At 47.4% G+C, this 27858-nt stretch overlaps 2 protein-coding genes and 1 long non-coding RNA gene across 3 annotated transcripts; 2 read left to right on the plus strand and 1 right to left on the minus strand.

The window, feature by feature from the left end:
- The first annotated feature begins 399 nt into the window (after positions 1–399).
- Positions 400–12217, plus strand: LOC137840803 (macrophage mannose receptor 1-like). Its single transcript, XM_068652620.1, has 37 exons — positions 400–650; positions 2965–3164; positions 3229–3335; positions 3485–3597; positions 3670–3714; positions 3787–3942; positions 4029–4114; positions 4514–4628; positions 4699–4749; positions 4821–4988; positions 6106–6225; positions 6300–6407; positions 6496–6525; positions 6869–7071; positions 7136–7242; positions 7356–7468; positions 7533–7586; positions 7656–7811; positions 7902–7987; positions 8158–8269; positions 8349–8396; positions 8476–8643; positions 8891–9013; positions 9098–9205; positions 9271–9303; positions 9375–9512; positions 9749–9892; positions 10015–10149; positions 10232–10380; positions 10462–10582; positions 10657–10708; positions 10775–10838; positions 10908–11038; positions 11106–11155; positions 11216–11389; positions 11470–11615; positions 11694–12217. Exons 1-37 carry the CDS (start codon positions 590–592, stop codon positions 11802–11804), a joined length of 4086 nt encoding a protein of 1361 aa, XP_068508721.1. The 5' UTR covers positions 400–589; the 3' UTR covers positions 11805–12217.
- A 1867-nt stretch (positions 12218–14084) lies between these two features.
- LOC137840832 (uncharacterized) lies at positions 14085–15552 on the minus strand. Its single transcript, XR_011087927.1, has 2 exons — positions 15221–15552; positions 14085–15126 (listed from the first exon to the last, which is right to left on the minus strand). It is a non-coding gene; the product is annotated as an uncharacterized lncRNA (long non-coding RNA).
- Positions 15553–15826: 274 nt separating this feature from the next.
- Positions 15827–27669, plus strand: LOC125981402 (C-type mannose receptor 2-like). The gene is made up of 37 exons (XM_068652614.1): positions 15827–16085; positions 18383–18582; positions 18647–18753; positions 18902–19014; positions 19087–19131; positions 19204–19359; positions 19446–19531; positions 19933–20050; positions 20121–20171; positions 20243–20410; positions 21530–21649; positions 21724–21831; positions 21920–21949; positions 22293–22495; positions 22560–22666; positions 22780–22892; positions 22957–23010; positions 23080–23235; positions 23326–23411; positions 23582–23693; positions 23782–23829; positions 23909–24076; positions 24324–24446; positions 24531–24638; positions 24704–24736; positions 24808–24945; positions 25172–25315; positions 25438–25572; positions 25668–25816; positions 25898–26018; positions 26093–26144; positions 26211–26274; positions 26344–26474; positions 26542–26591; positions 26656–26829; positions 26897–27042; positions 27121–27669. The coding sequence occupies exons 1-37, from the start codon at positions 16025–16027 to the stop codon at positions 27229–27231; spliced, it is 4089 nt and encodes a 1362-aa protein (XP_068508715.1). The 5' UTR covers positions 15827–16024; the 3' UTR covers positions 27232–27669.
- The last annotated feature ends 189 nt before the right edge of the window (positions 27670–27858 follow it).

Genomic DNA, 27858 nt, shown 5'->3' on the forward strand with positions numbered 1-27858 from the left:
CTGAGAGGCGTGAATGGAAAAGTTTCTCCATTCTCGTCTGTACTTGAACACAAATGCAGTGACACCTCATTTCATTCCCACTTTCATGCTTGGATTTCATGATTTCCATTTACTGTTAAATGAATACATTGAATGACACCTCCTTTCATTCCCACTCTCGTGCTTGGATTTCATGATTTCGATTTACTGTTAAATGAATACATTGAATTACACCTCATTTCATTCCCACTCTCGTGCTTGGATTTCATGATTTCGATTTACTGTTAAATGAGTTGACTGCTTCTTGCTGTTGTTCACGCATACACCAGAACATTTACAAAGTAACAAAAAAAATAAAGCAATCAAAGGCAACAGTGCGTCCGTCACACGCGCTCGCCACTCCCACATTTTGTGCTATGTGACGTGGTTGGCGTGTGGGCTTGGCTTGCCTCTGGCTTGGAGCAGGCACGCCAAACGTCCATCCATTTGTTTCTTCTGACTGGAATCCACAGGCCATTGTCAGTAAGACGACTTATCGTTTCTCTTCTCCTGACTGCAATCGCTGCGACACTCAGTGAGGCGATTTTTTTTTTCGCCCTCTCTCTCCAAGATGTGGGAGGCACTCGAGTGGTCTATTCTCATACTTGTCCTATATTGGACATGCGTGTCAGGTAAGCAATTGAGTCCATTCAAAACAGTCAGTTCAACGGAGTTCATTGCTAAAACAATACCGCTGTCGACAACGTGATGAAATGTACTGTACTGTGAGTTCGCATGACTGCATCTGCTTCTACTCTTGTCAAAACGTTACGGTGCCTGAGATCAAAACACTTTATTGCAATGTATCCAATTCTGAGCACAAAGACTAGCTCTTGTGAACTTTTGAATTATTCGGATGCTGTCGCTGTGTACAACTTTGATGACGTCACTCTTGCTCGAGTGAGCGCAATGGCTTCCTTCGTACCGTTGCCAGTCTTGGTCTTTCCATTCGTTTATGTTGGCTGCTGCTCTGTCAGAATATACGACCAACTTGACTTTGAAGTAATTACAAAGGGCCCATAGAGGGAGTCGAAATTGACAAACTGTGCCGCTCTACTATGCTCCTTCAAAGGGCACGCTCACTCAAACGGACGAGCGCATCTCGGTGCTCTGGGGAGACCTCTAGTGGTGGATGTGAGAAATAGGAATGACGGGCGACGGACGGCAGGCAGCCAGCCACACGTTTCAAACGTCCGCCATTTCTCCACGCCACATAACGATACAAAGTAACACGAAAACAACGTATCATGCAACAACAACCACCGTGTACAAAGTAACTTCTTTGTTGGCCGTGAATCCTGCCGAACTTGCTGAACTTCACATGAACTTGTAAAGCACTACTTTACGAAACTGCGCTCTTCCTAACTAAACTATTATCATTATTGATGTTATTGAGACATATTATGAATAATTATTTCTTACATCCCTTTATACAACTGATAGTTCTTAGCGCCTCTATTATAAAGATATTTCTCGTTTTTTTAATCTAAATATAATTAATCATTGAAAATGATGTACATTGTAATGAAATTATAAATGATAAATACTCATTATAATTTAACATAATAACTTCTTACAGCCCTTTTTACAATAAGCGTTTCTTCATGAACAAAAATGTCTCATGAATTATATGATCAAAAACCTCATCAAAGAGACATCAATAAACACACAAATCCATAGGATGATTTGTTTAACTTGCGAGGCTATTTATTTTGCCAGCCTTATCTTTCACAATCGGGACAATATCGACTTGATTAAATTTGGCTCGAATCGAAAGCCCACAAAAACAGATGGCTGGTATTGTTTTCCCATTGAAAAGTGTCAGTGCTCAGCAGATAACTTGTGGGCACAAGATGCCTGATTTCTTCGGCTTGATAACAATATGGTTGACTTCCTGTACAGAAAAGAATCACACCTTCCTGTTTGTTCTGTTATCGCACACAAAAAGAACTTGCGACACTGTTGCTAATATTTCTGCCATGAGTCTTCCATTTGCATCATCTAAATGTCTTTTCAAAGAATTCACTTAGTCGTAGTTCATTTCTTTTTCATAATGAATTTCGCTCCGAAAAATGCAGTTCTTTTTCTCAATGGATTTCGCTTCCAAAAATCCATTTCTTTTTCTCAATGAAATTCTTTGCAAAATTCCGCCAGACCTTTTCGAGAGAGACTGATTTTCAGTGCGTGTTCATCTGCATATTGCATTTGCCCCTCAGAGTCCATTCGAGGCCCGTGCTTATTCGGTTTACTTGACTGAGCCCGCAGTTTAAAAGCCCCTCTTCCCCATGAAACCCCTGCTCAGCTCAGCTCAGCTCAGCCCAGCCCAGCCCGGCCTGGCTTGGCTTTGTACTTTGTGTCTTTTAATTCAAGGAGACGGGCTTCCTGAGATAAAGAGTGGAGCGGGCTCCAACTGTTGCAATGTTACAGTCAATTGAGTTGCCTTGTGCTTTAGCACCCTCCAGTGGTGAAATGTGCGATGACCTGATTTGGGCTTACGTCATTGGTCATGGATATGCCACACGTGCGTGACTGGTGGGTGGGGATCGCTGATGGTGAAGAAGAAGCGCTAACACTGTGAGTTTGAGTTCGATTCATTTAGTCTCTCATGGTGGCGCTGATGAAAGTTACAGGCATCTTTTAACTTGCACGATTGGTGGCTGACTACATCCTTTGTTTGCCACACCGAACATCTGAAGCTTAATAGCAGAACTTTGGGGCAGTTGTGTGCAATCTCATGTCATGATCAATGCACATGGAATCATGATCAATGATGTTGTGAAGAAGTGAATCAATAAACCAATCAATCCTTGGCAGGACAATGGGCGTTGTCCCCCCGACAGAATCCTCGTGCATTTGGTTGCCATGCCTCCAATGAAGAGCATCGAGTGAAAACATGTCATCGGTGTGCTCTGATCTGTCCGCCTGTTCCCCAAATTGTGCCCTCAGCCAGCCAGTGTTCTCCCGGGTGGCGCAGGGACGGCACCAGCTGCTACAAGATGGGAGTCCCCAACGGTTGGCTGGGCGCCTGGCACCACTGCGTCTCTGAGGGCGGCAACCTGGTCTCGATCCCCTCCTCGGCCGAGGAAAACTTTGTGAAGACGACCATGGCCAAGTACGACCGCTTCTGGCTGGGACTCTCCAACCAGGTGAGACGGAAGCGGCAGTGGACTCTGCGGCGACAACTGGAACCGTATTCTTTTCTCCCACCAGAAATGCGACAAGGTCTGGTGTCGCTTTGAAGGCGGGAGCCAGAACCTGACCTGGTCCGATGGCCAGACAACAACATACCGCAACTGGGCCCCAAATCAACTCGAAAGGTAAGACCTCACAACTCTGCATGCTGTTGTCAGGCGGAGAGGTCGGCGTAAAGGTTCTGGAACCAATTTTGAGAAGGACCACTCAAGGAAAAATAGGAAAATGTTCCTTTTTTTTTTTTTTTTTTTTTTTTTTTTTAATCTACCGACAGCGCCGACGTCGCGTCCTGCGCCTACGTCAACCAAAACGTTTATCACAATTCCGGGAAGTGGTGGTCTGGCTCCTGCGCTTCCTCCTTCGCCTACATGTGCAAACGGCCGCTGGGTAAGCCTGCATGTTTGTAATCAGGTTGACTTTGAAAGGAGAAAAGCTCAAACAGGGTCTTTTTGTATGCAGACTGCCCGACGTGTCCCGTCAAAAGTGGTCCTGCTGTGGTGAAGAGTGAGTTACTGCACGCCTATTTGCACCATCTCGTCATGGTTTCCTCCTCAATGTTTTTCTATGTGGCCTCAGCTTCTGACTGCGACAATGGCGAGGTCCTTTATGGCGATCATTGCTATTTTTTTGGCCCGACTCATAAAACTCAAGAGGATGGTGAGGATTTCTGTCTCGCCCGGGGAGCCCACCTGCCTCGCATCCACTCTAAGCAAGATGCCCGATTCCTGATTGGTAAGCACCAAGAGGAACCGCCGTAGTCGTCACTTGGCTGAAGCTCTTCTTGCCCTGAAGCTCTTGTTCTCCCTCCTTTCATCAAGGTCACGGTTCCCAAAGATCCAATGCACCTTGGTTGGAACTCAAGAAGAACGGGAAAGACTACAAGTGGAGTGACGGAACAGCTTTGGTAAGTGAATTGCTGGAGGCCTTTGGAAAAGTCAGTTTGCAGGCATCTGTTTTGTCTTGAGGCATCGGGCAGCCGATGACACATTTTTGGCGCTCTGATTTTGGAGACAGAGGAGGCAGTTAAGATGTCCAGGAAATATCCTGGATGGTGGCTCTGGTTTGTCTTTAGGTCTTCAGGTTTAGTTGCCTTGTGCATGAGAACTTTGGCTCGCCAGAAAGGGCACAACATGCTTCATTTCATTGCAATGTTCATACTACTTTGACTGACAATAATGTGAAGCCGACAAACCAAAGTGAAACTTGAATGAGAGAAGGTACGCCATTAAGTGAGGAAATGCGGCAGGAAGACGACCAGATCAAATGCAACACGCTAAAGTTCTGTCCAAAATCTCGTCCGCAGGACTACGACAACATTCAGTACTACACCTATAGTGGTGAATGTGCATACGTTTGGAACGAAGTGATCTACCTGAACTACAGATGCGGATATAAGCAGTCAGTTATCTGCCAAACAGGTGCTAACGTCGCTCCCGAGCGCTCCTTTTGGACGGGTCCCGCATTTGCTTATAGCTCCTTTTTCTGCAGCCAAGCGCGGCGGAGGGCGTCCACAGCTGCCACCATTGGTGGGCCAACCTGGTAGGTGTCCAGCACTGGCGCCGTCTGTCTTGCACTGTCTTGCGTAACGCCGTCTTATGTCTGTCTCGCAGACTGGACTGACAAATGCGGCTGGTGGCTGGACCAGCCCTCCAGCGACTTCTGCTACCTGATCATCCCACAGCCCACCAAGACCTGGCAGGAGGCGCAAGACCACTGCAAAGCCCACGAAGGGAACCTGCTCAGCATCGCCGACTCGCACGAGCAGGACATTGTACACGGTAGGCGGCCGTGAATTGAAATATTGGCCATGAACAAGTTGTTATGTTTATTTTGCACATATTTAAAACGTGTAAATAGGAAAATGAAGCACTTTAAAGTGCCATATCTAAGTCACCCGAAATGAAAAAACAACAACAAAGAATGCTGGAGTAGGAGGAAGCAGAGCTTTTTAGATTCCCAGCCTAATCCATTCAACAAATAATTCGACTTACAAATCAATAAAACAGAAGTAGACACACTTGAAGGATTCCTTTTTGTCACTTTGTCTTTTTTCTCATGCATGTTAAGAGACCAGATTTGATACACTTTTTTGAGCAGTTTTTACGTGCGCTCAATTTCTCGACCATTGCACCATTTCACCCCACAAACACTTCTACACATTTGTATGGTTGTTCAGCAGACTTTTCCACTCCTAATATTCAGTTTCAGGATGGATCCAGTTTCCCTGCCTGCCTTTCCATAAAAAAAAAAAAAAAAAAAAAAAAAGTGTCTCCCGCTTGGAAGAAGGTCACCATATCTTGCTGTGTACATCATAATTTGAGCTGTCTTGTGTTTGATCAGGATCCCTGAGTGACAAAAAGTTTTGTCTGGTATCATAAAAAGTGCGTTTGTATTCTCCTTGTTATTTTTCTTATTGCTTGACTTATTCGGTGTTAGCCCATATTCCCCACGGAGTAGTTCAGATATGGCAATCTGAGTAGATGTCGGTATCTGGAGTCCGCAATGCTTCAGAATTGCCTTTGACATTTTTTGTTTTTACATGACTCATGTGTGTGATTTCCAGCGGATTTTTATTGTCAACAGTCACAGCCAGGAATTTTATTTCGGAAGCTCTTTCCATCATAAGATTGTCAATTTTCCCTTCCAAGTGAGGTTCGACACGTGTACTTTGCAAATCATACAAATTTCACCCGTTTTTTTAAACATACATTGTTTGTGTATCAATAAGTGGACATGAAACCATATAAGCGCATATAAGCGTTATCATTAGAACATGAAATAATAGTTCAAGCTTAGTATACCGCACTGTTATTGCTGGCTCGGTGTTGATACTACTTCTCGTCATCCTGGCTAACATCCCCCTATTCCTCTCGCATGTTCTCTTTTGATCCACAGTTCTCGTCAAGAGTCAGGCACAAGCGTCCTCTCTGTGGTTGGGCGCCGATGTCTCACTCGACGACGACGACGGCAAATGGATTGACGGATCCTCGTTCACGTACAAGCGCCAGACTGACGGTCGGTGGAGGACGGTTGCATGCTGCATTTAGGAGGAACAGAGGAGCACTGACATCTAACCTCCCTCCCTCCAGGTGAAGCCAAAGGGGCGAACTGTCTTTCCTTGCCCACTGGCAGCGACAACTGGAAGTACGACCCGTGCGGCAACAAGAGAGGCTACGTCTGCAAGAAAAGAGGAAAAGGTAAGTGAGGCATGACGCCCCGCCGACCGTTCTCGCCCCTTGACGTCCGTCTGTGCCTTAATGTCTATCTTTTCTTTTCCTCTTGCAGGAGTGAAAGAATCTTTGCCGTCTCTTGACAGTAAGTCAGACTGAGCGTCAAAAACACATGATCCTGGAGTCACACCATGCCAACCAACAAATTCTGTCCTTTATTTTTTTCATTTTCATTAAGTACTCAGCCACGCGTTGAATGCTTTTTGCATCGTCTTAACTTGTACACTTTGTGTGCGGCCGCGGTTGTTTCTCAAGCGTGAGGGTGAATTTTCCGGAATCATTTCAAAAAATGCACGGGCCTGAGCTTAACCAAGTCGAGGGATCTTCCAATTTGCCCGAGCCGAGAAAATTACCCTTTGCTCAAAAAGGTGGACTGCAGGGCAAAACCAGGAGTGTGCTCTGATCTGTTGCCCAAATTGTGCCCTCAGCCACTAAGTGTCCTCCCGGGTGGCTCGAGCACGACTCCAGCTGCTACAAGAAGGAGGTGAAGCCCAACGGTTGGGTGGGGGCCTGGCACCACTGCGTCTGGCTGGGCGGCAACCTGCTCTCCATCACCTCCTCGGCCGAGGAGGACTTTGTGAAGGGGACCATGGACAAGGACACCCCCTTCTGGCTGGGACTCTCCAACCAGGTGAGACGGAAGCGGCAGTGGACTCTGGAGCGACAACTGGGGCTGTTGTTGTTTTTCCCCGCAGAAATGCGACGACTCCTGGTGTCGCTTTGAAGGCGGGAGCCAGAAGCTGGCCTGGTCCGATGGCCAGACAACCCCACACCGCAACTGGGCCCCAAATCAACTCGAAAGGTAAGACCTCACAACTCTGCATGCTGTTGTCAGGCGGAGGTTCTGGAACCAATTTTGAAGACAGACACTTGGGAAGGAAAAACAAAACGGGAAATGTATTTTTCTCCCGACAGCGCCGACGTTGCGTCCTGCGCCTACGTCAACCAAGGGGGAATAGGAGCGCCTGGGAAGTGGCGCTCTGGCTCCTGTCATTCCTCGTTGGCCTACATGTGCAAACGGCCGCAGAGTAAGCCTGCACGTCCGTGCTCACGTTGCCAATGAAAGAAGCAAACGGGTCTTTTTTTGTGCAGGCTGCCCAGAGAAACAGACGTGTTCCCCCAAACATGGTCCTGCTGTTGTGACGAGTGAGTTGCAGCACGCTTATTTGCACTTTGGCCGTCTTGTCACGGTAACGTTTTTCTTTGCGGGCCCAGCTGCCTACTGCGACGACAACGCCTTCCACGATGACGATTATTGTTACCGTTACGTGAAGACGCATGAGAATTATGACGATGCCGAGAAGTTCTGTCAAGCCCGGGGAGGCCACCTGGCTAGCGTCCACTCTAAGCAAGAGGCCCAATTTGTGTATGGTGAGCACCAAGAGGAACCGCCGCACTCGTCATTTGCCTGAAGCTCTTCTTGCCCTGAAACTCTTCTTGTCCTTCCTTCCTTCCCTCAAGATCACTCGCAGACCTCACAATCTGCTTTGGTGGGACTCAAGAAGACGACGGGCGGCGACTACGAGTGGAGTGACGGAACAACCTTTGTAAGTGAATTGCCTATTTTTCAAAAGCTGCACTGTGAAAGTCCAACTTTGAGCAGCATCAAAGAAAGGGGAGAAATGCCGCTCAACGATTGGATTGTTTTGGGCAAAACGTGGGCGCGAGTGAGCCGAGGAAGGGCGTCGGGAGTCCAATACACTCGTGTCGTCCGCAGGGGTACAAAGAGTGGGAAAAAAACACCAAGGGGGACTGCGCATTCCCAAATTCTGTTGGGGAGTTGAGTGGCTGTCAGTGCTCAACGGCGCGGCCATTCTTCTGCAAGACAGGTGCAAACGTCGCTCCCGAGCGCTCCTTTTTGGACGCATCCATCGCATTTGCTGATATTTGACCCCCCCTTCCTTGCAGCCAAGCGCGGAGGGACTCGACGGCTGCCATCATCGGTCAGCCTAGTCAGTAGGTGTCCCGCACTGCCGCTGTCTTATGCCGCACTGCCGCTGTCTTATGCCGTCTTACGCCGTCTGTCTGCTCGCAGGCTGGACTGACAAATGCGGCTGGTGGCTGGACAACCCCACCAACGACTTCTGCTACCAGATGATCAGCCAGCCCACCAAGACCTGGCAGAAGGCGCAAGACCACTGCAAACGCCTCGAAGGGGACCTGCTCAGCATCACCGACTCGCATGAGCAGGGCTTCATAGAGAGTAGGCTGACCGTGAATTTGCGTATGACTCGATAAAGAAACTTTTTTTTTTCCTACTTCACCTTCCTTTCCAAATCGAAACGTGATCAAGCTGAGATATGGGTAGCTTTGCTTGGTTGTTTTTTGTTGTTTGCTTCACTCTTTGTTGCAGTATTGTTAGCACTTTGTCATGACTGTGCCACACCCGTCAAGTTGTAGTCAAGTGTGAGTCGTTTTGGAATCTTGCGTGTTCTCCTTGGGATCCAAAGGTATCGCCAAGATTATGATGGGTGATGACGCCTCCCTGTGGTTGGGCGCCAACGGAGGCATCGAGGGTGACGGCAGCAAGTGGGCTGACGGATCCCCCTTCTCTTACCTCCACTCGAGTGCAGGTCGGTCTGAGGCGGTTGTCAGCTGCACTTTGGAGGAACGGATGAGCGCTCAGATCTTGTCTCCCCCTCCCTCACTCCCTCCAGGTGACGCCAAAGGGGGGAAATGTCTTTCCTTGCTCACCGGCAGCAGCGACTGGAAGCGTGACAAGTGCGACAACATGAAAGGCTACGTCTGCAAGAAAAGAGGAAAAGGTAAGTGAGATGTGACGCCCCACGGTGGGTGGACCTTAATCACACGTTCTGGTTCCCACTTCTAGGAAAGAAAGCAAAACCCCAGCTGCTACATGACAGTAAGTTGCCTTCAACGTCTCTGTAAAAAAAAGACGGAGAGAAGTCAACGGTTGTGCTCTCTCGCTCTCAGGCTACAAGAAGGAATTTTTCTGCCAAGACGATTGGAAAGTCCTTAAATGTTCAGATGAAAGAGTTATCCGCGTACAGTCGGCTTTCCTCGGACGGAGGCGTAGCGACGTCTGTCTGAGTAGCGGCGCCAAATCAGAGGGTAAGAATCCTCCAGTGGCATTGTTGATTTTAGCTCGCTGTCCTGGAGCCGTTTCTGTCGCGAGGTGTCACACGCAGTCCAGTAACTCATTTGTAATCTATAATTCAATACCAATATGCATGGACTTAGACAGACGCTTTAGTCATTAACCATTGAAATTCCCTTTGTCCTGCAACAAATTGAAGTCGGTATGCGAATGAAATGTGCATAAAATGGCGCTGTGTTGTCATTTGCAGATCGCTGCAGGATGAAAGGGGCTCTCTCTCACTTTAGAGCATTGTGTGACAAACATCAGCGTTGCCCCATTCAACCTACGGGTACGGACCCCTGCCCTGGTGTCTCCAAATACCACCACATCGTCTACAGCTGTGAGGAAAAAGGTGGGCTTCACAAGGAAAGAATCCAACGGATCCCCAGAAAGCGCGTCGGCTAGGGACGGACGGCTGGCCAGACGTGAGAGTGAATGAACGAGCGTTCCTTCCACTTTTTTGTCTTTCCTCAGTGTGTCTTGACAGTCTGGGCATCGCCGGCGGGACAATCCCAGACTCCTCCTTTTCAGCCTCTTCGTATGAGATAAATGGTGAACCTCACAAAGCGCGTCTGGGGGGCAGCGGTTGCTGGGAACCGTCCAAAATATGTATGTAAAAAAAAAAAGAACCCCACAGCTCTCCGTCTCCGTGGTATCCTGAGCAATGCAATGGAATGCCTTCCGCCCTCAGTCGGCAGCTGGATCCAGGTGAACCTCGGTCAGCGCTTCAAGGTGACGGGCATTGTGACCCAGAGGTGTATGTACCAAGAGTATTCTTACAGGAAGTTTGAGTTGGAGTTCAGTACTGACGGAAAGACTTGGTATCGCCACCCAGAGCAGGTGAGCGAGCGGTAGCCGACTCCAACTTTGTCATCCAGGCTGTTGTCATTCATTGCAAACGCGCGTGTGTTTTGATTCCAGCCTGTTGTGGGGACGCACATGCTAACCACGTTCGTGTTCGCCCAGTATGTCCGCCTCCTGCCAAAGTTTCTTGGCCTTCGCTTTGACGTCTTAGGGTGCATGCCTGACGACACCTCTCGCGGTGAGTACCGATGTTTGGAGGGCAGTGGAAAACCCAGCAAGAAACAGCCTTTGATATGCCCTTCTGACCTGCAGACATCTTATGCAGTGACACAGCCACCAGCCTCGGCCTCGACGGTTCAATGACGTGAGTCGAACCCGCCATCAATTTTTCTTGCGGAAAAGCCTCCTTGTAACTCAAGGTCTCCCGCAGGGTACGGTGCCCGTCGGGTTGTGCCCAAACCTACAGGGTCTACGGAACACATATCTACAAACAAGTATGTTAATTAGTTCACCACCTGCCAGCAGAGTTCTTTTTCTTTGTCCGAGATGTTTTCTGACTGCAGGAGTCAAACATCTGCGCGGCTGCCATTCACTCGGGCGTCATTGAGAACGCGATCGGAGGAATTGTGACTTTGCTGAAGAGAGACCCACAGAAGGCCTACAACAGCTCCCCCAGGAATGGGATCACCTCGAGGTTGGCTCTCACTGCAGCGTCTATTTGAAGACGCCCGGCTCATTCTCACTCTCTTTACTGTCTGCAGCGGTGGTGACGCTTTGGCTCAGTCTCCGTCTTACACTTTTGTTGAGCAGGGTGAGTAGGCTGTCTAGAATAGAAAGCATACTTCATCACGTGACGCCATCTTGTGCGCAGAGCCGAGATGCTTGGGACCTGAATGGGAGGAGTTTGCGGACTTTTGCTACAAACGTTTTGATGAGAGAAAGACGTGGGACGGCGCTCGACAAGCCTGCTGCCATCTGAATGCCAAGCTGGTGTCCATTCGCTCCAAGGTTGAGCGGGATTGGCTGCAAGACCTCCTGATGTCAGGTGCGCGCTCGCCAAGCGTCGCAACTGCTTGATCGCTGCCATATCTGGAAAGCAAATGAGAGCTCTCTTGCTGTTTGCAGCCCCCGGCGACACGTGGATCGGACTGAACGCCCTGGTGTCTCCCGGCAAATTCGCGTGGTCGGACCACCAGAAGGTGACCTTAACCGACTGGGCTCCGGAAGAACTTGCCGACAGGTTGGAGAATTGCGTGGTCGCCTCGAGCCAGGTGGGTGCGGAAAAGATTGACCCGCTCGCCGGAGACGAGGTATTTTTGCATTAAAATCAATCTCACTTGGACTTTCAGTCTGGCAAATGGAAGATGATGTCGTGCGTGCAACTCAACGGCTACATGTGTAAGATGCCCACGGAGCGTTATGCGCTGGATAAAAAAGGCGCCAATGCAAGTGGCGAGTAATCACATGAATGCAATTGACCTTGCATGATCGTTCTGTTTGATTTACCATGCATTTGGATGGACTGATTGATGCATTATTATGATTGATTTACCATGCATTATTCCTTTGTCTAATTTACCATGGTATTATTCTCTCAGATTTACTGTTCATTTCCATCATTGATTTCTTATATTTCATTTACTTATTGTTAAATTTACCATGCATTATGATTATGCCATCTGATGATTTACCATGCATTATTAATCCTTTGTCCAATTTAGCATGTTATTATTCTCTTAGATTTACCGTGCATTTTCATCATTGATTTCTTATATTTCATTTACTTATTGTTAAATTTGCTATGCATTATTATACCGTCTGTTGTTTTACCTTGTTTGTTAGACCAAAAAAATAAATAAAATAATAAAGACAATCGGTGTGTCACCTGGTTAACTCATTTAATCGTTTACTGGTTTGGACAGGGCAATTTTATAATCTGGTCAATTTGATCACTAGTTTATTACGCCCGAGGTACGAGTATTAGTCAGACTTCCTCATGACGCCATTTGGGTGCATTTTGTGTTGCTCTTTGGAACCATTTGGAAAAAAATCATTGTATACTGCTTTGTAACAATTTTAATATCGCTATTAATGGATAGACAGACCTTGGCTCTTTTATAAACAAATGTGCAAGGAATTTGTGGTTTTCCCGATTTGTTCATTTGTGATATGGGTCCAGGTGCCAGGCTTCAAAATTGTATCTTCTCGTCCTCTTTTTCCCGGACATGTCCTACTTTTGAGCGCTACAAAGATGTCTGGGGGCAATTTCAAAATCTTCCGGGATTTTTTCAGACTGCCTCAAACGTAATACCTGTACAGTACATTGTCAATAGAATTGCCACTCCGTTCCGGTTCACTCAATTCCAGATTTTTCTGTATCGTTCGCAACTATGTTCACGCCCTTCTCAAATCTAGTCACTTTGCAACGAAGGAGGGTGGGGTGGCCCGTCTACACCGAGTGTAAATGCACGTTCACGGAGGAGTTGAATCAAAAAATTCCCGTGCTTCCGCCAGAGTCGTGATTCTTGCGAAGCTGAGTGCTTGACATGAAAGGCAGGCACTTACATGTCTGGGGCAAATAAATAAAGGTGCCAACGCAAGAGGACTGAAGAAGAGCCCTTTTTGTTTATCTTCAAATGCACCGATGGCCGTATATATATATATTTTTTTACTTAGTGTACCACTACAAAACTAAAAAATGTCAGTGTACACATGTCTTAGTTAGTGTAAATATGCAATTGCTAGACAGACACCATGTCATTTGTATCATAACATGACAGAAAATGACGCCCCCCCCAATTAAAAAAGACCCCGCCTCCTCCATAAATGACCACGCCCCCTTGCAAAAAAGGTGTCCCCGTTTTCACAAATTAACCCATGTCGAAGCTGACGTTACACTGCGACCACCCACTAGAGGGCATTAAATACTTGAAATGTTGGAATTTATTGTCAATATCATGCAATATTGGTAGAAATAAATGTTGACACTTTTATGACCGGCTGAAGTAGAAAGTAAAAGAGACCAACGATACACGTTCCAAGTCGCCTGGGACCACTCAAACCAACCGCTGCTTGTCACTTGCTTGTCGTCACTCTTCTGTCATGCCACTGGTGTCACGCTGCAAGAAAAAGAAACAAGCCCCGTGTTTTTATGGATTGCGTTTTCCCGCTGACGGTCGTAGTGCGATGTCAAGTGTCAGAGGCTCCAGTTGCTCTGATAAGACTCAGGGTTGAATTTTTCTCTTTTTCTCGGTATGTTTGTTCTAAATGTTGGAATTTGTTCATGCTTTGCACTTTTGTTTCCAGCATAGTAACTTAAATAGTTTCGTATCTTCTTTTATTTTAAACTACTATATATGGATGGCCCATTTTTTGTTTTTTTGTTTGTTTGTTTGTCTCAGGTGACAGAACAAATCCCTTGTAGTTCTGCTTTAATGAAATGGACATTTTCCTCACTCATTGACATGCAGTTTCTTCTCGCCATGACACATTCCTGTGTAACTGCAATACTTCCAATATCATGAGCAAAAGTCTCAGAGGTTGACCCTCGTGGACGTCATGTCTGGGAGAATGAAACAAAATGAGGCATGGACCATCCAGGCAGAAATGACCAGTATGCATGTGTGGAATTTTATAAATGATTCATGTCCTACTGTCTGTATGTGTGTGAATGAGCGCTTGTTTCTAAGGGTGAGCTGTAACCTGTTTTTTGTTCTCCAAATTTTTGTGTTACGGTGCAGGGATTTACTTTTGTTTTTCAAACGTTATTGTATTTCCTGTACATAATGACAGAGATTCCAAGATGTATCTTTTTTTAATTACACAATTGGCATAAAACTTGTTTGGTTGAACATTTTGGGAATAAAGTGATCCAGAAGAAACAAATGTTGCCCCTTCAGTGAAGTTCTCCTACAGTAACAATTTCAATGATTTTGCCTGTCTCCGCCCCACCTGCCTGTAACAGCTGTGAAGGCTGAAACTGTCGAAATTAATTGTAATTCTTCAAAGAATCTATTTCCTAGAAATTCAGATCTAAATGGGGTTTTTTTGCGCCCTTTGTCTCAGATTTTGTTCTCTTTGTGCCCAGGCTGCCCTTTGTCTCTGATTGTTTTCATAACATTTATTGATGAGAACTTTAATGTTACTCCATTTGCTCCCAAACAATATTTACTCAATCACAAAATAATAATACGTATTAGTACTACTACTGCTTCTTCTTCTACTACTGCTTCTACTACTACTACTTCTGCTACTGCTACTCTTACTATTACTACTACTACGACTACTACTACTACGGCTACTACTGCTGCTGCTGCTGGTGGGTCTCATCACCAAGGGCGACAAGACTCAATACAGGTCGGAGGTTGTCCTTCTGGCCACATGGTGCAGGGACAACAACCTCCTGCTGAACGTCAGCAAGACCAAGGAGATTGTTGTTGACTTCCGGAAGGGTTACACCCAACACCTGCCACTGACCATCGACGGTGCTGTGGTGGAGAGAGTGAGCAGCACCAGATTCCTGGGGGTGCACACCAGTGAAGACCTCTCCTGGACCACCAACACTGCATCACTGGCGAAGGAAGCTCAGCGACGCCTAGACTTCCTGCGGAAACTCAGGCGAGCAAGTGCTCCTCCAGCCGTCATGACTACGTTCTACCGTGGCACCATTGAGAGCGTCCTCTCCAGTTGTATCGCTGTGTGGGGTGGCTACAACTTGAAGGCCCTGCAGCGCATAGTGAACACAGCCGGTAGGATTTGATGGTGCTTCACCTCCCATCTCACCTGCAAGGCGACAACGATTGTGAGTGATGTGAGTCACCCCGCTCACTCTTAGTTTGATCTTCTGCCCTCTGCGCTCCTGCACCACCAGACTCACCAACAGCTTCGTACTCCAGGCTGTTACGATGCTGAACTCTCTCCCCCCTTCTGCGTAGCGTCCTGTGCTTTTGAGCCATATTCTGACTGTCTGCTGTTTGCACACTTGCTCCATTTTTGCTCCTCTTATTTATTGTGTTTTGTTTATTTATGATTTATTCATCACTCCTATTTATTCATTGTTTGTGCCTTCTTGTTTTTATATATTTTTTGTGTTGTTTACTTGTATGTATATTGTGTACTATGTCTTGTCACCGTGGGATAGTGGGAACGTAATTTCGTTCTCTTTGTGTGTCTAGGCATGTGAAGAAATTGACAATAAAGCAGACTTTGACTTTGAACACAAATGCAGTGACACCTCATTTCATTCCCACTTTCATGCTTGGATTTCATGATTTCGATTTACTGTTAAATGAATACATTGAATTACACCTCATTTCATTCCCACTCTCGTGCTTGGATTTCATGATTTTGATTTACTGTTAAATGAATTGACTGCTTCTTGCTGTTGTTCACGCATACACCAGAACATTTACAAAGTAACAAAAAAAATAAAGCAATCAAAGGCTACAGTGCGTCCGTCACACGCGTTCGCCACTCCCACATTTTGTGCTATGTGACGTGGTTGGCGTGTGGGCTTGGCTTGCCTCTGGCTTGGAGCAGGCACGCCAAACGTCCATCCATTTGTTTCTTCTGACTGGAATCCACAAGCCTTTGTCAATAAGGCGACTTATCGTTTCTCTTCTCCTGACTGCAATCGCTGCGACCCTCAGTGAGGCGATTTTTTTCGCCCTCTCTCTCCAAGATGTGGGAGGCACTCGAGTGGTCTATTCTCATACTTGTACTATATTGGACATGCGCGTCAGGTAAGCAATTGAGTCAATTCAAAACAGTCAGTTCAACGGAGTTCATTGCTAAAACAATACCGCTGTCGACAACGTGATGAAATGTACTGTACTGTGAGTTCGCATGACTGCATCTGCTTCTACTCTTGTCAAAACGTTACGGTGCCTGAGATCAAAACACTTTATTGCAATGTATCCAATTCTGAGCACAAAGACTAGCTCTTGTGAACTTTTGAATTATTCGGATGCTGTCGCTGTGTACAACTTTGATGACGTCACTCTTGCTCGAGTGAGCGCAATGGCTTCCTTCGTACCGTTGCCAGTCTTGGTCTTTGTTGGCTGCTGCTCTGTCAGAATATACGACCAACTTGACTTTGAAGTAATTACAAAGGGCCCATAGAGGGAGTCGAAATTGACAAACTGTGCCGCTCTACTATGCTCCTTCAAAGGGCACGCTCACTCAAACGGGCGAGCGCATCTCGGTGCTCTGGGGAGACCTCTAGTGGTGGATGTGAGAAATAGGAATGACGGGCGACGGACGGCAGGCAGCCACACGTTTCAAACGTCCGCCATTTCTCCACGCCACATAACGATACAAAGTAACACGAAAACAACGTATCATGCAACAACAACCGCCGTGTACAAAGTAACTTCTTTGTTGGCCGTGAATCCTGCCGAACTTGCTGAACTTCACATGAACTTGTAAAGCACTACTTTACGAAACTGCGCTCTTCCTAACTAAACTATTTCTTATCATTATTGATATTATTGAGACATATTATGAATAATTATTTCTTACATCCCTTTATACAACTGATAGTTCTTAGCGCCTCTATTATAAAGATATTTCTCGTTTTTTTAATCTAAATATAATTAATCATTGAAAATGATGTACATTGTAATGAAATTATAAATGATAAATACTCATTATAATTTAACATAATAACTTCTTACAGCCCTTTTTACAATAAGCGTTTCTTCATGAACAAAAATGTCTCATGAATTATATGATCAAAAACCTCATCAAAGAGACATCAATAAACACACAAATCCATAGGATGGTTTGTTTAACTTGCGAGGCTATTTATTTTGCCATCCTTATCTTTCACAATCGGGACAATATCGACTTGATTAAATTTGGCTCGAATCGAAAGCCCACAAAAACAGATGGCTGGTATTGTTTTCCCATTGAAAAGTGTCAGTGCTCAGCAGATAACTTGTGGGCACAACATGCCTGATTTCTTCGGCTTGATAACAATATGGTTGACTTCCTGTACAGAAAAGAATCACACCTTCCTGTTTGTTCTGTTATCGCACACAAAAAGAACTTGCGACACTGTTGCTAATATTTCTGCCATGAGTCTTCCATTTGCATCATCTAAATGTCTTTTCAAAGAATTCACTTAGTCGTAGTTCATTTCTTTTTCATAATGAATTTCGCTCCGAAAAATGCAGTTCTTTTTCTCAATGGATTTCGCTTCCAAAAATCCATTTCTTTTTCTAAATGAAATTCTTTGCAAAATTCCGCCAGACCTTTTCGAGAGAGACTGATTTTCAGTGCGTGTTCATCTGAATATTGCATTTGCCCCTCAGAGTCCATTCGAGGCCCGTGCTTATTCGGTTTACTTGACTGAGCCCGCAATTTAAAAGCCCCTCTTCCCCATGAAACCCCTGCTCAGCTCAGCTCAGCCCAGCCCAGCCCGGCCTGGCTTGGCTTTGTACTTTGTGTCTTTTAATTCAAGGAGACGGGCTTCCTGAGATAAAGAGTGGAGCGGGCTCCAACTGTTGCAATGTTACAGTCAATTGAGTTGCCTTGTGCTTTAGCACCCTCCAGTGGTGAAATGTGCGATGACCTGATTTGGGCTTACGTCATTGGTCATGGATATGCCACACGTGCGTGACTGGTGGGTGGGGATCGCTGATGGTGAAGAAGAAGCGCTAACACTGTGAGTTTGAGTTCGATTCATTTAGTCTCTCATGGTGGCGCTGATGAAAGTTACAGGCATCTTTTAACTTGCACGATTGGTGGCTGACTACATCCTTTGTTTGCCACACCGAACATCTGAAGCTTAATAGCAGAACTTTGGGGCAGTTGTGTGCAATCTCATGTCATGATCAATGCACATGGAATCATGATCAATGATGTTGTGAAGAAGTGAATCAATAAACCAATCAATCCTTGGCAGGAAAATGGGCGTTGTCCCCCCGACAGAATCCTCGTGCATTTGGTTGCCATGCCTCCAATGAAGAGCATCGAGTGAAAACATGTCATCGGTGTGCTCTGATCTGTCCGCCTGTTCCCCAAATTGTGCCCTCAGCCAGCCAGTGTTCTCCCGGGTGGCGCAGGGACGGCACCAGCTGCTACAAGATGGGAGTCCCCAACGGTTGGCTGGGCGCCTGGCACCACTGCGTCTCTGAGGGCGGCAACCTGGTCTCGATCACCTCCTCGGCCGAGGAAAACTTTGTGAAGACGACCATGGCCAAGTACGACCGCTTCTGGCTGGGACTCTCCAACCAGGTGAGACGGAAGCGGCAGTGGACTCTGCGGCGACAACTGGAACCGTATTCTTTTCTCCCACCAGAAATGCGACAAGGTCTGGTGTCGCTTTGAAGGCGGGAGCCAGAACCTGACCTGGTCCGATGGCCAGACAACAACACACCGCAACTGGGCCCCAAATCAACTCGAAAGGTAAGACCTCACAACTCTGCATGCTGTTGTCAGGCGGAGAGGTCGGCGTAAAGGTTCTGGAACCAATTTTGAGAAGGACCACTCAAGGAAAAATAGGAAAATGTTCCTTTTTTTTTTTTTTTTTTTTTTTTTTTTAATCTACCGACAGCGCCGACGTCGCGTCCTGCGCCTACGTCAACCAAAACGTAAATCACAATTCCGGGAAGTGGTGGTCTGGCTCCTGCGCTTCCTCCTTCGCCTACATGTGCAAACGGCCACTGGGTAAGCCTGCATGTTTGTAATCAGGTTGACTTTGAGAGGAGAAAAGCTCAAACAGGGTCTTTTTCTATGCAGACTGCCCGACGTGTCCCGTCAAAAGTGGTCCTGCTGTGGTGAAGAGTGAGTTACTGCACGCCTATTTGCACCATCTCGTCATGGTTTCCTCCTCAATGTTTTTCTATGTGGCCTCAGCTTCTGACTGCGACGATGGCGAGGTCCTTTATGGCGATCATTGCTATTTTTTTGGCCCGACTGATGAAACTCGAGAGGATGGTGAGGAGTTCTGTCTCGCCCGGGGAGCCCACCTGCCTCGCATCTACTCTAAGCGAGATGCCCGATTCCTGCATGGTAAGCACCAAGAGGAACCGCCGTAGTCGTCACTTGGCTGAAGCTCTTCTTGCCCTGAAGCTCTTGTTCTCCCTCCTTTCATCAAGATCACGTTTACAAACGAACAGCGGCACCTTGGTTGGGACTCAAGAAGAAGGGCAACGACTACAAGTGGAGTGACGGAACAGCTTTGGTAAGTGAATTGCTGGAGGCCTTTGGAAAAGTCAGTTTGCAGGCATTCGTTTTGTCTTGAGGCATCGGGCAGCCCATGACACATTTTTGGCGCTCTGATTTTAGAGACAGTGAGGAGGCAGTTAAGATGTCCAGGAAATATCCTGGATGGTGGCTCTGGTTTGTCTTTAGGTCTTCAGGTTTAGTTGCCTTGTGCATGAGACCTTTGGCTCGCCAGAGAGGGCACAACATGCTTCATTTCATTGCAATGTTCATACTACTTTGACTGACAATAATGTGAAGCCGACAAACCAAAGTGAAACTTGAATGAGAGAAGGTACGCCATTAAGTGAGGAAATGCGGCAGGAAGACGACCAGATCAAATGCAACACGCTAAAGTTCTGTCCAAAATCTCGTCCGCAGGTCTACGACAACATCAACTCCAACCACCAAACTGGTGGTGACTGCGCATACACTTGGAACGAATGGATCTACCTGAACTACAGATGCGGAGCCAAGCACTCAGTTATCTGCCAAACAGGTGCTAACGTCGCTCCCGAGCGCTCCTTTTGGACGGGTCCCGCATTTGCTTATAGCCCCTTTTTCTGCAGCCAAGCGCAGCGGAGGGCGTCCACAGCTGACACCATTGGTGAGCCAACCTGGTAGGTGTCCAGCACTGGCGCCGTCTGTCTTGCACTGTCTTGCGTAACGCCGTCTTATGCCTGTCTCGCAGACTGGACTGACAAATGCGGCTGGTGGCTGGACCAGCCCTCCAGCGACTTCTGCTACCTGATCATCCCACAGCCCACCAAGACCTGGCAGGAGGCGCAAGACCACTGCAAAGCCCACGAAGGGAACCTGCTCAGCATCGCCGACTCGCACGAGCAGGACATTGTACACGGTAGGCGGCCGTGAATTGAAATATTGGCCATGAACAAGTTGTTATGTTTATTTTGCACATATTTAAAACGTGTAAATAGGAAAATGAAGCACTTTAAAGTGCCATATTTAAGTCACCCGAAATGAAAAAAGCCCAACCCAAAAAAAACAAAGAATGCTGGGGTAGGAGGAAGCAGAGCTTTTTAAATTCCCACCCTAATCCATTCAACAAATAATTGAACATACAAATCAATAAAACAGAAGTAGACACACTTGAAGGATAACTTTTTGTCACTGTCTTTTTTCTCATGCATGTTACGAGACCAGATTTGATAGACTTTTTTGAGCAGTTTTTACGTGCGCTCAATTTCTCGACCATTGGACCATTTCACCCCACAAACACTTCTACACATTTGTATGGTTGTTCAGCAGACTTTTCCACTCCTAATATTCAGTTTCAGGATGGATCCAGTTTCCCTGCCTGCCTTTCCATAAAAAAAAAAAAAAAAAGTGTCTCCCGCTTGGAAGAAGGTCACCATATCTTGCTGTGTACATCATAATTTGAGCTGTCTTGTGTTTGATCAGGATCCCTGAGTGACAAAAAGTTTTGTCTGGTATCATAAAAAGTGCGTTTGTATTCTCCTTGTTATTTTTCTTATTGCTTGACTTATTCGGTGTTAGCCCATATTCCCCACGGAGTAGTTCAGATATGGCAATCTGAGTAGATGTCGGTATCTGGAGTCCGCAATGCTTCAGAATTGCCTTTGACATTTTTTGTTTTTACATGACTCATGTGTGTGATTTCCAGCTGATTTTTATTGTCAACAGTCACAGCCAGGAATTTTATTTCGGAAGCTCTTTCCATCATAAGATTGTCAATTTTCCCTTCCAAGTGAGGTTCGACACGTGTACTTTGCAAATCATACAAATTTCACCCGTTTTTTTTAAACATACATTGTTTGTGTATCAATAAGTGGACATGAAACCACATAAGCGCATATAAGCGTTATCATTAGAACATGAAATAATAGTTCAAGCTTAGTATACCGCACTGTTATTGCTGGCTCGGTGTTGATACTACTTCTCGTCATCCTGGCTAACATCCCCCTATTCCTCTCGCATGTTCTCTTTTGATCCACAGCTCTCCTCAAGAGTCAGGCACAAGCGTCCTCTCTGTGGTTGGGCGCCGATGTCTCACTCGACGACGACGACGGCAAATGGATTGACGGATCCTCGTTCACGTACAAGCGCCAGACTGACGGTCGGTGGAGGACGGTTGCATGCTGCATTTTGGAGGAACAGAGGAGCACTGACATCTAACCTCCCTCCCTCCAGGTGAAGCCAAAGTGGGGAACTGTCTTTCCTTGCTCACTGGCAGCGACAACTGGAAGTACGACCCGTGCGGCAACGAGAGAGGCTACGTCTGCAAGAAAAGAGGAAAAGGTAAGTGAGGCATGACGCCCCGCCGACCGTTCTCGCCCCTTGACGTCCGTCTGTGCCTTAATGTCTATCTTTTCTTTTCCTCTTGCAGGAGTGAAAGAATCTTTGCCGTCTCTTGACGGTAAGTCAGACTGAGCGTCAAAAACACATGATCCTGGAGTCACACCATGCCAACCAACAAATTCTGTCCTTTATTTTTTTCATTTTCATTAAGTACTCAGCCACGCGTTGAATGCTTTTTGCATCGTCTTAACTTGTACACTTTGTGTGCGGCCGCGGTTGTTTCTCAAGCGTGAGGGTGAATTTTCCGGAATCATTTCAAAAAATGCACGGGCCTGAGCTTAACCAAGTCGAGGGATCTTCCAATTTGCCCGAGCCGAGAAAATTACCCTTTGCTCAAAAAGGTGGACTGCAGGGCAAAACCAGGAGTGTGCTCTGATCTGTTGCCCAAATTGTGCCCTCAGCCACTAAGTGTCCTCCCGGGTGGCTCGAGCACGACTCCAGCTGCTACAAGAAGGAGGTGAAGCCCAACGGTTGGGTGGGGGCCTGGCACCACTGCGTCTGGCTGGGCGGCAACCTGCTCTCCATCACCTCCTCGGCCGAGGAGGACTTTGTGAAGGGGACCATGGACGAGGACACCCCCTTCTGGCTGGGACTCTCCAACCAGGTGAGACGGAAGCGGCAGTGGACTCTGGAGCGACAACTGGGGCTGTTGTTGTTTTTCCCCGCAGAAATGCGACGACTCCTGGTGTCGCTTTGAAGGCGGGAGCCAGAAGCTGGCCTGGTCCGATGACCAGACAACCCCACACCGCAACTGGGCCCCAAATCAACTCGAAAGGTAAGACCTCACAACTCTGCATGCTGTTGTCAGGCGGAGGTTCTGGAACCAATTTTGAAGACAGACACTTGGGAAGGAAAAACAAAACGGGAAATGTATTTTTCTCCCGACAGCGCCGACGTTGCGTCCTGCGCCTACGTCAACCAAGGGGGAATAGGAGCGCCTGGGAAGTGGCGCTCTGGCTCCTGTCATTCCTCGTTGGCCTACATGTGCAAACGGCCGCGGAGTAAGCCTGCACGTCCGTGCTCACGTTGCCAATGAAAGAAGCAAACGGGTCTTTTTTTGTGCAGGCTGCCCAGAGAAACAGACGTGTTCCCCCAAACATGGTCCTGCTGTTGTGACGAGTGAGTTGCAGCACGCTTATTTGCACTTTGGCCGTCTTGTCACGGTAACGTTTTTCTTTGCGGGCCCAGCTGCCTACTGCGACGACAACGCCTTCCACGATGACGATTATTGTTACCGTTACGTGAAGACGCATGAGAATTATGACGATGCCGAGAAGTTCTGTCAAGCCCGGGGAGGCCACCTGGCTAGCGTCCACTCTAAGCAAGAGGCCCAATTTGTGTATGGTGAGCACCAAGAGGAACCGCCGCACTCGTCATTTGCCTGAAGCTCTTCTTGCCCTGAAACTCTTCTTGTCCTTCCTTCCTTCCCTCAAGATCACTCGCAGACCTCACAATCTGCTTTGGTGGGACTCAAGAAGACGACGGGCGGCGACTACGAGTGGAGTGACGGAACAACCTTTGTAAGTGAATTGCCTATTTTTCAAAAGCTGCACTGTGAAAGTCCAACTTTGAGCAGCATCAAAGAAAGGGGAGAAATGCCGCTCAACGATTGGATTGTTTTGGGCAAAACGTGGGCGCGAGTGAGCCGAGGAAGGGCGTCGGGAGTCCAATACACTCGTGTCGTCCGCAGGGGTACAAAGAGTGGGAAAAAAACACCAAGGGGGACTGCGCATTCCCAAATTCTGTTGGGGAGTTGAGTGGCTGTCAGTGCTCAACGGCGCGGCCATTCTTCTGCAAGACAGGTGCAAACGTCGCTCCCGAGCGCTCCTTTTTGGACGCATCCATCGCATTTGCTGATATTTGTCCCCCCCCTCCCCCCCTTCCTTGCAGCCAAGCGCAGAGGGACCCGACGGCTGCCATCATCAGTCAGCCTCGTCAGTAGGTGTCCCGCACTGCCGCTGTCTTATGCCGCACTGCCGCTGTCTTATGCCGTCTTACGCCGTCTGTCTGCTCGCAGGCTGGACTGACAAATGCGGCTGGTGGCTGGACAACCCCACCAACGACTTCTGCTACCAGATGATCAGCCAGCCCACCAAGACCTGGCAGAAGGCGCAAGACCACTGCAAACGCCTCGAAGGGGACCTGCTCAGCATCACCGACTCGTATGAGCAGGGCTTCATAGAGAGTAGGCTGACCGTGAATTTGCGTATGACTCGATAAAGAAACTTTTTTTTTTCCTACTTCACCTTCCTTTCCAAATCGAAACGTGATCAAGCTGAGATATGGGTAGCTTTGCTTGGTTGTTTTTTGTTGTTTGCTTCACTCTTTGTTGCAGTATTGTTAGCACTTTGTCATGACTGTGCCACACCCGTCAAGTTGTAGTCAAGTGTGAGTCGTTTTGGAATCTTGCGTGTTCTCCTTGGGATCCAAAGGTATCGCCAAGATTATGATGGGTAATGACGCCTCCCTGTGGTTGGGCGCCAACGGAGGCATCGAGGGTGACGGCAGCAAGTGGGCTGACGGATCCCCCTTCTCTTACCGCCACTTGAGTGCAGGTTGGGCTGAGGCGGTTGTTAGCTGCACTTTGGAGGAACGGATGAGCGCTCAGATCTTGTCTCCCCCTCCCTCACTCCCTCCAGGTGACGCCAAAGGGGGGAAATGTCTTTCCTTGCTCACCGGCAGCAGCGACTGGAAGCGTGACAAGTGCGACAACATGAAAGGCTACGTCTGCAAGAAAAGAGGAAAAGGTAAGTGAGATGTGACGCCCCACGGTGGGTGGACCTTAATCACACGTTCTGGTTCCCACTTCTAGGAAAGAAAGCAAAACCCCAGCTGCTACATGACAGTAAGTTGCCTTCAACGTCTCTGTAAAAAAAAGACGGAGAGAAGTCAACGGTTGTGCTCTCTCGCTCTCAGGCTACAAGAAGGAATTTTTCTGCCAAGACGATTGGAAAGTCCTTACATGTTCAGATGAAAGAGTTATCCGCGTACAGTCGGCTTTCCTCGGACGGAGGCGTAGCGACGTCTGTCTGAGTAGCGGCACCAAATCAGAGGGTAAGAATCCTCCAGTGGCATTGTTGATTTTAGCTCGCTGTCCTGGAGCCGTTTCTGTCGCGAGGTGTCACACGCAGTCCAGTAACTCATTTGTAACCTATAATTCAATATCAATATGCAAAGACGCTTTAGTCATTAACCATTGAAATTCCCTTTGTCCTGCAACAAATTGAAGTCGGTATGCGAATGACATGTGCATAAAATGGCGCTGTGATGTCATTTGCAGATCGCTGCAGGATGAAAGGGGCTCTCTCTCACTTTAGAGCATTGTGTGACAAACATCAGCATTGCCCCATTCAACCTACGGGTACGGACCCCTGCCCTGGTGTCTCCAAATACCACCACATCGTCTACAGCTGCGAGGAAAAAGGTGGGCTTCACAAGGAAAGAATCCAACGGATCCCCAGAAAGCGCGTCGGCTAGGGACGGACGGCTGGCCAGACGTGAGAGTGACTGAACGAGCGTTCCTTCCACTTTTTTGTCTTTCCTCAGTGTGTCTTGACAGGCTGGGCATCGCCGGCGGGACAATCCCAGACTCCTCCTTTTCAGCCTCTTCGTATGAGATAAATGGCGAACCTCACAAAGCGCGTCTGGGGGGCAGCGGTTGTTGGATACCGGCCAAAATACGTATGTAAAAAAAAAAAAAAAATCCCACAGCTCTCCATCGTAGTTGTTGGTAGTTTGGTATCCTGGCAATGCAATGGAATGCCTTCCGCCCTCAGTCGGCAGCTGGATCCAGGTGAACCTCGGTCAGCGCTTCAAGGTGACGGGCATTGTGACCCAGAGGTGTATGTACCAAGAGTATTCTTTCAGCAAGTTTGAGTTGGAGTTCAGTACTGACGGAAAGACTTGGTATCGCCACCCAGAGCAGGTGAGCGAGCGGTAGCCGACTCCAACTTTGTCATCCAGGCTGTTGTCATTCATTGCAAACGCGCGTGTGTTTTGTTTGCAGCCTGTTGTGGGGACGCACATGCTAACCAGGTTCGTGTTCGCCCAGTACGTCCGCCTCCTGCCAAGGTTTTTTGGCCTTCGCTTTGACGTCTTAGGGTGCACGCCTGACGACACCTCTCGCGGTGAGTGCCGACGTTTGGAGTGCAGTGGAAAACCCAGCAAGAAACAGCCTTTGATTTGCCCTTCTGACCCGCAGACATCTTATGCAGCAGCACAGCCACCAGCCTCGGCCTCGACGGTTCAATGACGTGAGTCGAACCCGCCATCGATTTTTCTTGCGGAAAAGCCTCCTCGTAACTCAAGGTCTCCCGCAGGGTCCGGTGCCCCCCGGGCTGCGCCCAAACCTACACGGTCTACGGAACATACATCTACAAACAAGTATGTTAATTAGTTCACCACCTGCCAGCAGAGTTCTTGTTCTTTGTTTGAGATGCTTTCTGAGTGCAGGATTCAAACATCTGCGCGGCTGCCATTCACTCGGGCGTCATTGAGAACGTGATCGGAGGAATTGTGACTTTGCTGCAGACAGACCCACAGAAGGCCTACAACAACTCCGACAGGAACGGGATCACCTCGAGGTTGGCTCTCACTGCAGCGTCTATTTGAAGACGCCCGGCTCATTCTCACTCTCTTTACTGTCTGCAGCGGTGGTGACGCTTTGGCTCAGTCTCCGTCTTACACTTTTGTTGAGCAGGGTGAGTAGGCTGTCTCGAATAGAAAGCATACTTACTTCATCACGTGACGCCATCTTGCGCGCAGAGCCGAGATGCTTGGGACCTGAATGGGAGGAGTTTGCGGACTTTTGCTACAAACGTTTTGATGAGAGAAAGACATGGGACGGCGCTCAACAAGCCTGCTCCTGTCTGAATGCCAAGCTGGTGTCCATTCGCTCCAAGGTTGAGCGGGATTGGCTGCAAGACCTCCTGACGTCAGGTGCGTCGCAACTGCTTGATCGCTGCCATATCTGGAAAGCAAATGAGAGCTCTCTTGCTGTTTGCAGCCCCCGGCGACACGTGGATCGGACTGAACGCCCCGGTGGCTCCCGGCAAATTCGCGTGGTCGGACCGCCAGAAGGTGACCTTAACCAACTGGGCTCCGGAAGAACTTGCCGACAGGTTGGAGAATTGCGTGGTCGCCTCGAGCCAGGTGGGTGCGGAAAAGATTGACCCGCTCGCCGGAGACGAGGTTTTTTTGCATTAAAATCAATCTCACTTGGACTTTCAGTCTGGCAAATGGAAGATGATGTCGTGCGTGCAACTCAACGGCTACATGTGTAAGATGCCCACGGAGCGTTATGCGCTGGATAAAAAAGGCGCCAATGCAAGTGGCAAGTAATCACATGAATGCAATTGACCTTGCATGATCGTTCTGTTTGATTTACCATGCATTTGGATGGACTGATTTACCATGCATTTTGATTGACTGATTGATGCATTATTATGATTGATTTACCATGCATTATTCCTTTGTCTAATTTACCATGGTATTATTCTCTCACATTTACTGTTCATTTCCATCATTGATTTCTTATATTTCATTTACTTATTGTTAAATTTACCATGCATTATGATTATGCCATCTGATGATTTACCATGCATTATTAATCCTTTGTCCAATTTAGCATGTTATTATTCTCTTAGATTTACCGTGCATTTTCATCATTGATTTCTTATATTTCATTTACTTATTGTTAAATTTGCTATGCATTATTATACCGTCTGTTGTTTTACCTTGTTTGTTAGACCAAAAAAATAAATAAAATAATAAAGACAATCGGTGTGTCACCTGGTTAACTCATTTAATCGTTTACTGGTTTGGACAGGGCAATTTTATAATCTGGTCAATTTGATCACTACTTTATTACGCCCGAGGTACGAGTATTAGTCAGACTTCCTCATGACGCCATTTGTTCATTTGTGATATGGGTCCAGGTGCCAGGCTTCAAAATTGTATCTTCTCGTC

The sequence above is a fragment of the Syngnathus scovelli genome, chromosome 1 (genome assembly GCF_024217435.2).
Source record: "Syngnathus scovelli strain Florida chromosome 1, RoL_Ssco_1.2, whole genome shotgun sequence".
In the NCBI taxonomy this organism is placed as follows: Eukaryota; Metazoa; Chordata; class Actinopteri; order Syngnathiformes; family Syngnathidae; genus Syngnathus; species Syngnathus scovelli.